At 42.4% G+C, this 12338-nt stretch overlaps 1 protein-coding gene across 1 annotated transcript in view; it reads right to left on the minus strand.

Moving 5' to 3' along the window:
- Nucleotides 1-10481, minus strand: part of LOC138957559 (acidic leucine-rich nuclear phosphoprotein 32 family member E-like) — a 38997-nt gene extending 28516 nt beyond the window's left edge. Inside the window, exons 1-2 of the mRNA XM_070328657.1 lie at nucleotides 10434-10481; nucleotides 4890-5093 (exon numbers count right to left, since the gene is read on the minus strand). Coding sequence (XP_070184758.1) covers nucleotides 4890-5093; nucleotides 10434-10481 — 252 coding nt within the window. The remainder of the gene's footprint in view (nucleotides 1-4889; nucleotides 5094-10433) is intronic.
- Nucleotides 10482-12338: the final 1857 nt, after the last annotated feature.

Here is a 12338-nt window from a genome sequence, read left to right on the forward strand (position 1 = left end):
TAAGGTTAAGCAGCTAAATTTGCTTCTGCCATGAATACTGCTTGTGACGTCATCGGAATTTTTACCCAGAATTCACCACTTCCGTACTCTCGCGGACGTTCGCGATACAATGGCCGCCAGACCGCCAGATCAGCGGAACGCGAAAACGCTTTGCTTCAGCCACGAAATTCGTCGGATTATGGCCCAAAACGATTCCGAAATAAACTAAACCCTGTGAGGGAAGGTGAGAAAACAATTTCCAACGGCATGCATATGTCTGGTTAACCCAAGTCACGCCAAAACGCAAATGAACGCGTTTTTGACACCAAAAAAAAGCCTGTTGGGGTCCTTTAATTCATTATTTAGATGTTAAAAGTTAGTTCTAGCGCCTGAACGAGGCTTCCGATTTGTTTTATAGTACATCCTTTTCTAACTGCACGAAATGAATTGTTTGAAAATGTAGTTAAGAGTGAGACATTTTCAAACAACTCATTCAGCAGCCAGGATGCTTCCGAGCGGTAATTGTTCGAATGGAAGTATGTTTGTACTATCTATAAAATCTCGGGAGACTCGGGGATCAGAAACAGATGGTTTAAGGGAGGTGGATTGAGGAAAATCGTGTTTGTTTTTGTTTTTGTTGTAAGCAGTTTAACTTATTTATTCAGTGGTGATTCTTATGCAAATATCATATCCCGTGATACCCTAGATGTAGCCTAACAAAGTTTTAGAAATTTGTAATCACTTTTATAGGGCCTACGTTTAATCTCATGTTTGTGTTTTATGCTTGAAATTTAATTTCAAAAGTGGATACAATTAAATTACTAAATTACTCAAGGGAAGAAATGCCCACTCAGCCTCAATGTTGTGAGGATGCTCAATTTTGGTATGTGTACAAGTGGACCGATGGACCTATCTTAGATATGCTTTAGATAGAACTGCTTTCACGAGAAGGAATGTGCTCTAAACGTCTAAGGTCACGCAGATTTCAAGGTCAATAAACACCTACATCTAAAACAGCCATGTGACAAACCGTGACCGAGACATAACTACGAGATGTAACCTAATTTAACTAGGATTTCCTCAAAATTGACCGAGACACACTTGGGAGACTGACGTGAGCCCACGAGACTTCCTCCAAGTTGATCACTACATCATCGTCGACACTCAAACAATTAACGTACCAGAAGTGACGACTTTAAAACGGTCACAAAAGTGAAGAGTCGACGACAGCTTAATAGGAGTAATCATGTTCCGTTACATAACAGATGAGGAGCTTGAAAGAATGCGGATTTATGAGAAAGGTGACGCTGAACCCTGAGCAGTGCTAAACGACGGGTGACTGGGGGAAAAAATAGATAAATTTACACACACACAAGTTTTCTGAACCAGAAATGGGACGCAATCTTTTATGTAAAACAAGTCGCCCGAAGCGATATCAAAACATTTAGTCAATATGTCAGCCTGAAACTAAATGATCAACACTAAAAACTCGGGACCAGTCATCAACAATGCTAGTGAGATCTAGCTAGCCTGAAATCCGTAAACCGAGACGGGTCGAGCTGGTCTCGGCGAAGCATGCGAACACCTTATTTGCATATCCGATTTTGTATGATTCTGAAAGCATTTTCAGAGTAAATATAATATATATCAAAATATTTTTGGATTCAGGAAATGATAAAGAATATTCTGCAATCATTTCAGAATCTTTTATTAGGATCTCAATAATATTAGAATTTTTTTAAATTTAATGAATACATTAAATAGTTAATTAATTTCAGGCTCCCTATCTGAAATGCCATCTTTCATAGTCCGTACCGGGTCAAAGAATATTTAACCACAATGTCAATCAATTTGATTGAAAAATGAGGTCGTCACAGTGCCGCCTCAACTTTTGTAAAAAGCCGGATATGTCGTCATCAAAAGCAAATATATGCCCCTAAAAAGTCGGCTGGGCGTTGGGCAAACAAACAAACAAACAAACTCTTCTCACCTCACATGTAAAAGCCTGCATAGATCTCAGGTTGTATACTTGATCTCTTCAACGAGAAGGACGGTATCTTTAACACAATAAACGTGTACTTGATCAAGTTGTACGAACACTCCACCGTGGCTTAATTGCAAATGAAGCAAACACGTAAGCGAGATGACTTAATGTGACATTATGGCTTTTCGTGTAAAATGTGAAAACGTACTTGACTTGCCAGTTTTTATTTGTACCTGTATTACCTAAGAATATAAGTGGGAACTGAAATAATAATAGCGCAAACTTGGAAAAAAAAAAAAAAAAAAAAAAAAAAAAATTGGCGAACACTCCAAAAACATGTTCAAGATGTCAAACACCACCTAAAGCCATCTAAACTGAGGCATTTTTTTGTAAACACTGGATCGCAGCCGCGCCGACGAGAACACTGGATTGCAGCCGAGGGGAACACTGAATTGTAGCCGGCAAATTTCTGATTGAATACATCAATTTATGAATTGCGTTCCAACCAATTAACTTCCAAAGCTAAAACTCGGTGTAAATATGAATGAATAATAGATGATTGAACTGCCGTTCATGAAAATACATTTCGTGGTTGATTTTTTTTCCTAATTACGTCTCAAACTGACAATTTGCACTGAATGCGCAACAAATTTAAAAGAAACCTAACCCAGAACGCGCGGAGGACTCCCAAAGTAAAGAAATGGATAGAGGTAAGTTAAAATGAATACTTACGCTTTGCCTCATAAATTATTTTGGGAAACTAAGGACTGTGAACTACGCTAGTTGTGATTTTGGGGAGAGACTCACCTTGTTTTGGGGCTCTCACTGGTTCGCAGCCGGGACACTGGACTTTGCCTAGTGCAGCCGGGTCTACGGCGTGATACTATTATGTGTGGGCGCGTGGGAAAAGCGAACAAGGCAGTATCGTTGACATCAACGATTGTTGTGAAGAGATACGGTTAAACATCTTGGCCAAATGAATGATTCATCTCTTTATTTTATTTTTCTGTCATATCTTTTTCAATCGAACTGATAGAATCTGATTTCATGCAGGTTTCCGGCTGCGTATTTTTCTGTTAAATTCTCTTTGTTGATATTATAGTTGTACAAAGAAGTTAAATGGAAAGATATGATAAATAGATAGATCGATAGATAGATATAGGGAGAGAGAGAGAGAGAGAGAGAGAGAGAGAGAGAGAGAGAGAGAGAGAGAGAGAGAGAGAGAGAGAGAGAGAGAGAGAGAGAGAGAGAATGACAATGACAATTCTTTATTTTACGAGGGTAACAGAATAAGCATTGGTATACTTTTTTGCATCTGGCCCTCGCCCTAAAGAGGGACTAAATCTACTATAATAACTACTACTACATACTTACATAATTAGTAAAACAGTATAAGTTTATGTACATAAGTGCATTATAGAGAGAGAGAGAGAGAGAGAGAGAGAGAGAGACAGAGACAGAGAGAGAGAGAGAGAGAGAGAGAGAGAGAGAGAGAGAGAGAGAGAGAGAGAGAGAGAGAGAGAGAGAGATATTCCATTTCATTCACGTAAGTCAAGTAAAGATAACATTTGTATTTACCACACTAAATGGCAGGGCTGCCTGATCTTTCCAATATTTGGTTTATTTACAGCCGATATTCTCACGGCCTTTGTCATGTCATCAGACCAAAGTGACGGTGGAAGTTATCCTCACAATGATATCACCGTGACCTTATCATAACCGTGACCTCGCCATGACCTTATCCCAACCATGACTTCGCCGTGACCTTATCCAAACCATGACCGTATTCATCCATTACATAACCGTGACCTTATTCCAATCATGACCTATCCCAGTCATTACCTCGCTATGTGACCTTATCCCAATCGAGACACGTATCCCTGACCATTTCCCATGTGTGTGTGTGTGTGTGTGTGTGTGTGTGTGTGGTGTGTGGGTGTGGGTGCGTGCGTGCGTGCGTGCGTGCGTGCGTGCGTGCGTTTCTTTATTGCAAAACAATGATTAACCAAAAATACCAGTGAGGCGATCTCCCGATTTAGTCTCATGTGAAGTACGATGTCAACATGAATGAATCTAAAAATGTTCACTCTTATTTTAGTATGTGACGTCAATTCCGTGGGGCTATCGCCGGAGGATAGCCAACGTTGGTCTGTTGATCCCATGGTGTGCTGAGGCAAGGAAATAATTATTGACATAGTTGAAAAACATGGAAGACGGTAGCACTGATAACAGGCGTGCTTTATTTGATTTAACAAAATAAACGAGCGCCTATGGCGTAGTTTTTCAAAAAAACCAAACACGTGCATTCTATTTCCATCGTTTTTTTCTGGAGAGAAAAGCACAACACGTGGTCAAGACAACTCGCAAGGTCAAAACGATCACGCGCAAAAACACGCTGAGATTGAGGGGTGGTGGGTTTATTCTTTGATTTGTTTCTCGATAAAATCCGAAATAGATAGGCTGCTAACGTTTCAAAATTAGGAATAGAAAAACTGTTATTGTTGAGTTTTTGATTTGTCCTTCAAACTATGAAAGTATTTGAAGTGCCAGAGAATGTTAATTGTTCTCCTGTAACGTTGTGGCATTGTTTGTGTCGTCCAAACCGGCTGGCAATCAGGTTTTATTGTGTGAAAAAACAGCCAAACAAAGTGCTACTGACGTGTCATCAGTTGTGAAAACAAGCCTCACCCGCTCGTTTGCTGTCTTGTTTCCATTGTAGTGTGTAAGCCTGCCTAATTTATGTTTCATTAAAATCTTCCTCCTCCTCCTTCTCTTCTTCCTCCTCCTCCTCTTCTTCTTCTTCCTCCTCTTTCTCATGGGAGCATCTCGTTACTCCCCCGTATCGTTACTCCCCCGGCTCCGCGTTACTCCCCCGGCTTGTTACTAACCCTAACCCTAACCCTAACCCTAAGGGGGATCGAGTAACGAGCCGGGGGAGTAACGAGCTGATCCATTTCTCATCTTCCTCCTCCCCGTCTGCCTCCTCTTCCTCCTCCTCCTCTTTCTCCTCCTCCGTTTCCTCCTCCCCGTCTTCCTCGTACTCCTCCTCTTCCTTGTCTTCCTTCACTTCCTCCTCGTCTTTCTCCTCCTCTTCCTCGTCCTCAGTCCTCCCGTCTTCATCCTCAGCGACCTACTGCTTTCTCTCAGCAGGGTTCCCCAAACTGTGAGTCCCTGCGTCCTATACGCGCTAAAAGCCGAAAAAACGTACTAGAAATTCTTGAAAGGCTCCCGTGACGCACTAAACCTGAAAAGAGCGGGTCCAGGGACGAACTTAATTTGCATTATCATGCGTACCGTCGGCATTGCTTATTTAAGACTGTAATCGTCTACTACTTTCCCACGAGAATAGACAAGAATGCACCCTTGGCTAGATTTCTAAGGCGAGAAACGTTCTACCAGATCTGTATCCACGCCAAATTATATGACAAATAAGGTCTCGCAAGACTTTCAAAAGTCCTTCTGGTCTTGGAACCCTCTAAAGTTGCGTTGAAGGGGTCCTTTGACCCTCTAAAGTTGCGTTGAAGGGGTCCTTTGACCCTCTAAAGTTGCGTTGAAGGGGTCCTTTGACCCTCTAAAGTTGCGTTGAAGGGGTCCTTTGACCCTCTAAAGTTGCGTTGAAGGGGTCCTTTGACCCTCTAAAGTTGCGTTGAAGGGGTCCTTTGACCCTCTAAAGTTGCGTTGAAGGGGTCCTTTGACCCTCTAAAGTTGCGTTGAAGGGGTCCTTTGACCCTCTAAAAATTAAAATTTGGGGTCCCGGAACCCCCGAGGTAGAGTGTCGATGAGGAGCCCTGCACTACATAGGATCTTTTTCTTCTTCTCTTTTTTCTCTCTCACAATACTCACAAAACAATATACTGTACAATCTTCAGACAATAGTGTCAGTAACAATAACAGCTTCTGATAGGATCTTAGCCTGCCTCTTTTTCTTCCTTATAGTCCTCTTATCCCTTCACCTCTTCTCCGCACTGCCATCTTTTTCTTCTCCACAAGAAAGAAATCAAAAACGCCCAAAAAAGCATTTAATACCTTTTTTGCAGTAACTGAAGGAAATTTCTACAAAAAATGATTTTACATAAACCCTCGTAGATGGCGGGAAAAGCAACCAAAAAATAGCAGAAAATGATGAAATGTTCTTGTGTGTTCATGTGGGAATGTAAGTCCAAATTTTATCTGTCACGCTTTGTAAAACTCTTAACCTTCCTCGTTCTTTCCACTTACTCCTATTATTCTTTGCCATTCCTCTTCCTCGTTTACCCTTCCTTTATTTCACACTCGTAAAAAAACAAAACAAAACAAAAACAGCTTACACATGATTGTTCTTTTATTATCATGTTTGTATGTCATTCCCGTTGTCACCTGAAATATTATAGAGGTTACGGGGACTACGAAACTCAGTGCGGAAACGAGATGTACCACCCGTTTTGCTCCCCATATTGGGAACGTTTGCCCGGGAGACGGATTGAACGGGATCTTAGGGCAGAAGGGGTCTAAGACGACCAAAAATGGTTGCATTTCCTGTAGTGTTTTTTTCGGTATACAGGGAATGCTCCCGGGTGCAGTTCCTGTAGGAAAACTGATCACACTCAATCTCGTGTCCTATGCGATTGGCTGTTCATGGCTGTTTACCGACCAGTGCAGACGACCTTCTCTTTATCAACCAATGGTGTTTAATTCTTGCGTAGCTAGCAATCAAACCGTTTAAGATACAATCTCGCTTCCAAGCTCAGCGAGCGGCTAGCCGCAAGTATATCTCGCCTTTAAGAAACAATGTATACAGGAAAAACACCGACAGGACCGGAAGTGCACCTACTGGAAATGGACCCGCTTTCTGTCAACTCGGACCCTTAATGCGATATCACACTGGCAGTCTCAGACGCATCAAACGATGTCATCTTCATGTCGATTCCGTACTGAGCACGGGGTCGTTTTTCTCGCAACCTCCATAGCAGTATGATCCCCCACCTCAACCTCCCCTTCCACTGAACCCCAAAGCCCTCGCTCACTCCAAGGACAAAGCTGTGCCATATTTCATTGCTCAAATGTAGGTTACTGGGCGACCCGATGCGGCCCATTTCCCAGGGGAACGAGTGTAAAGTGACAAGAGGCTGTTGATGAATTCTAGCCCAGTCCCTTGTAGAATACACCCTGGTGCTTGCAGCTTCTCTCTGACGACAGTGATGAATTTTGAGCGTTGAGCAAGGGTCGTGACAGTTAGGGCTTTTCCCCGTGACTCACATCAAAGTACTTAAAGGTGAAGAAGTTTTGGGGTAATTAATAGAGGTTATTTGTCGGAGAGAAATTGGACTCTTTTTGACTCACATGCGAAGCAAAAGTGAGTCTATGTACTCACCCGAGTCGTCCGTCCGTCCGTCCGTCCGTCCGTCCCGGCGTCCGTCCGTCCGTCCGTCCGGAAAACTTTAACGTTGGATATTTCTTGGACACTATTCAGTCTATCAGTACCAAATTTGGCAAGATGGTGTATGATGACAAGGCCCCAAAAAACATACATAGCATCTTGACCTTGCTTCAAGGTCAAGGTCGCAGGGGCCATAAATGTTGTCTAAAAAACAGCTATTTTTCACATTTTTCCCATTTTCTCTGAAGTTTTTGAGATTTAATACCTCACCTATATATGATATATAGGCCAAAGTAAGCCCCATCTTTTGATACCAGTTTGGTTTACCTTGCTTCAAGGTCAAGGTCACAGGAGCTCTTCAAAGTTGGATTGTATACATATTTTGAAGTGACCTTGACCCTGAACTATGGAAGATAACTGTTTCAAACTTAAAAATTATGTGGGGCACATGTTATGCTTTCATCATGAGACACATTTGGTCACATATGATCAAGGTCAAGGTCACTTTGACCCTTATGAAATGTGACCAAAATAAGGTAGTGAACCACTAAAAGTGACCATATCTCATGGTAGAAAGAGCCAATAAGCACCATTGTACTTCCTATGTCTTGAATTAACAGCTTTGTGTTGCATTACCTTGGATGACCTTGACCTTGGGTCGGGTCAAGGTCACATGTATTTTGGTAGGAAAAATGTGTAAAGCAGTTCTTAGTGTATGATGTCATTGCTAGGTTTAGCTGAAGGTCAAGGTCATGTAAAGGTCAAGGTCAAGCATGTGAGTCGTATGGGCTTTGCCCTTCTTGTTTTATTTTATTTAGTAGCCTGTATAAAATATAGGTTAGAGTTGAGTGAAGGTGTTTTTGTTTTGTTTTTTGTATCTTGTTTGTATGTTTTTTGTTTTAGCCGTCATTCAAAGATGTCTATGTTGGTGATAAATTGGACTGATAATGTCAGTCAGAGTTAAAAAGAATTTCTTTTTGGGTATTGTTGACAAATCTTTCGAATGCAAGTTACGAATATACATAGGAAAATCTCACACACACACACACACGGCACACGCACGTCTACACGTCGGTACACACGCGCGCACGGGAAACACCACCCCTACACACGTCCCTACACACACACACACACACACACACACATACATGACGTGCAATCACACACACAGACACGCACAGAGACACACACAAACACACTCTCACACACACAAACACACCACTCACACACACACACATACACACGCGCGCGCGCGCACGCACACACAAACAAACACACATTGAACATACCACTCACATACACACACGCACACACACACACACACTCTTTCTCTCTCTCTCTCTCTCTCTCTCTCTCTCTCTCTCTTTCTCTCTCACACACACACACACACACACACACACACACACACACACACTGAAAGTTTCAGTTGTTCGGTGTCGTTCTCGCTTTGGGTTTATTCTGAACAGGAAACAGATTACCAAGGAACAAGACTGTTTGCTATGTGACGAAAGAACAATCTATTGAAGAATAAATAAAGTCACTACACTGCATTGGACGCAACATTTTTACCTGTTTGCTTGCTATCAACGTATGATTAATGAGTATGCTTATCTTTAAAGAATAATGAGAGTATGCTTTTCTTTGAAGAATAATTCAATGCAAGTAGCCTTAACAACAACAAAAATCAAAGACAATCTTAATGGGTTTTTTCAGGTGATGGGTAGTAAAAGTTTGCAGCCAAAAACAAAATGGACAACAAAAACAACGCATGAATAAAGTAAATGAAAACCCGCATGAATATAATTATTTTTACGAATAATCTTTCCAACAACAACAAAATCAGCAGCTGTAGCTGCAGCTGCGTTTCACTCACGACTACTACATAACCACTACTAATACTACAATCATGTACTACTACTACTACTTCGAAGTGTCACTTTTAGACTGGTGAAGGGTATTTTGACCGAGCAGACATGAAAATACACAGGTGTGCGATTGTGACAAAACAATGATGCCTCAGACAAACCTTTCTTCAGAACATGATGCAAGATGAAGTCGTATATTCCACGTCTTAATTACAGCCAGGATGCGTATGTCATCAGTGAACTCCCAATTAAATAAAATCACACGCACGCTGGCTTTAAAATGTTTCAATTTGTCATTTTCTGCAGACGTCCCCCTTTAATTTCTTTTCTGCTGACACTGCATGCAAAACAAAACAATTAGTGTTAGCCATGGTGGATTAAATAGACTAATTAAACGTCATCATGTGACACGGTACTGCTAATGTTGTTGCTGCAAAGTCAGACATTTGTTCGAGTTTACTGACAACATCTATTAGAGGTGTAATAGGCGCACACGATTACAGCAAACGAGCTGTCTAACTGTGTAGACCTGTGAATTTTTGTAATATTTCCTTCCCCCCCCCCCCAGCGTCCGGGGTGCCTGTGTGCATTTGTGCACGTGCACGCTGTTCAAGTTGTGTGTGTGAGTGTGTGTGTGTGCACGGTGTGTTCATGTATGTGCACTTTGTGTCAGTTAGTGATTGTATGGGTATGTATGTATGTATGTATGTATGTGTGTGTGTGCGTGTGTGTGCTGTATGCATATGGTGTGTGCTGTATGTGTGTTGTGTGTGTGCATATGTGTGTGCGTGTATATGTGTATGTATGTATGTGCGTGTACCCGTGTGTGTGTGTGTGTGTGTGTGTGTGTATATATATATATGTGTGTGTGTGTGTGTGTATCTGTGAATGCGTGTATCTGTGAGTGCGTGTGTGTGTTTGTGTGCGTGCCAGCGTGCGTGTATGCGCGCACCCTTGACGCATTCAAAAACCGTTGCCGTTTTATCAGAAATGTTTCTGTGCTGTTTGTTATTCAAAACTTTATGATCGATGATAAATGCGACCTGAGAGCTCTGTCCTTTCCATCACTGACCTTTCCCTGAACTTCCTTGAACCATATCGATGATTACCATGACACAAATGAGACACACCTACAAAGAGTCTCAGTGAAATCGATCCAGGTCCATATCACTGAGTGCATTGAAATCAATTTAACTTTCCTCACTGATGGGTTGCTCTTATTTTGATGCTAATGTGTTCGACCCTTTACCTGCACCATTGTCGGTCTATGGCCTGACCCATTTTCCCGGTCTCCCATTTTGTAGCAATATTATTTTTTTGGTATTCGAGTTTTGTTTGTTATTCGAAATACTTTTTTTAAATTTTTTTTTTTTTAAGGAGAGCTCAAAATACCCAAATCATCATTTACAGTTTTCGTGGCCTTGAATCAACCAGCAAATTTGTCACACTTTTTCTTTCGATATCAAATTAAAAGTTTAGTCTGACCACACACAAATATACACACACACGGCGCCTACGCACACAGAAACGCACATACACGCCGGCATACACTGACACACACACATGCACACGCACACACACACACACCGTGCACACACACACACACACCGGCACACACACATACACAGCCAGAGCAGCCGGGCCGACACCGAGACAGACAGATGGACATGGCCCGGGACAGACTAACACCCAAGAAGAACAAAAACCCAGACAGGACACAAATAAACTAACATACACTCAAAAGAAAAAGGTTATTCAAAAATAAGAGAGAGAAATAGACATGAGAAAACAACAGCCTGTGACCCACTATCAATGACCCGGGCACTGAACAACCTGCGCGTACATGACCCCGTTCCTGCAACAGAGTCACACCATCCCTGCATACACTATGATGTGACCCAGAAAAGCCGACAAACTGCCCACCATCCCGATCGCTCCCCCTCCCCTGTGTTCCGTTCCAGGCCTCGCTTCGGTCGTGCACCCGAGTGATATATTATACACATACATAATTGCGGTTGTGACGGTGAGAGCGCGGTTGTGTGTTTGTGGGGGTGGGGGGTTGAGAACGGGGATGTGGGGGTAGGTGTGGGGGGGGGGGGGGTTAGGATGTGTCCGTGCGGAGCCAGGAGGTGGGGATTGGGGAATGTTGTGTTTGTGTTTATTTGCCGTGTGTGTGTGCGCGCTCTCCCTATTTCCCCTCCTTCTCTAGGACTGATGCGGTCTACATCATAATATTAAAAACAACAACAAACACCAACAATTGTGAAGGAAGAGAAAAATGCATTTATTTGCAATTACTTAATATTCTCGTAAAGAATTTGTTGTTCTGTCTCCCCGTGTCAAGTTGTACCACCAGTTGACAATCACCATCCCGTAGTCAGTTTGTGTGCGTGCGTGCTCGTGTGTGGTAATGCATCTGAAGTTGGAAGGAGATTCCGGGACATAATACGTATGCCAGTGTATGCGTGCCTCTCTCTCTATCTCCTTCTCCCTCCCCCCTCTCTCTCTATCTCCTCCCCCCCCTCTCTCTCTATCTCCTTCCCCCCTCTCTCTCTATCTCCTTCTCCCTCCCCCCTCTCTCTCTCTCTATCTCCTTCCCCCTCTCTCTCTATCTCCTTCTCCCTCCCCCTCTCTCTCTCTCTATCTCCTCCCCCCTCCTCTCTCTCTCCTTAACCTCCCCTCCCCCACCCCCCTCTGTCTTTATACTTCCCGACATTTTTGTACTGCACTCGTATTGACGTCATCTTCACATTTGTTTATATATATCAGGGACCTATATTTAGACTATCTAATATAGGTCTATGTATATATATATATGACTCTTACTCATTTGATGAAGATTCGTCAGGGGGTCTCGTCACAAGTTATGAACGGCAAGCCAAGCTGTTCAAAACAGGTTGTTTTTCACGTGCTTATAAGGCCAAAAAAAAAAAGTGTGGTTACGGTAACATAGCCAAAAAAAATAGGGTAGGAAGGTAGGCAATCACTTTTTTTTTATTTACTTTTTTTTCTAATGTGTACAAATTAAACCTACTTGACAGGGAAATAAGTGTGCGACTCGGGCGCTTTCGCTTTCATTGCGTTTTCTGCACTCGTTTTCTTGTTTTTTTGTGGGTTTTTTGACAAGTGTAATAAAAAGTTATAGGGTCGGCCC

The sequence above is a fragment of the Littorina saxatilis genome, unplaced genomic scaffold, assembly GCF_037325665.1.
Source record: "Littorina saxatilis isolate snail1 unplaced genomic scaffold, US_GU_Lsax_2.0 scaffold_415, whole genome shotgun sequence".
Classification (NCBI taxonomy): domain Eukaryota; kingdom Metazoa; phylum Mollusca; class Gastropoda; order Littorinimorpha; family Littorinidae; genus Littorina; species Littorina saxatilis.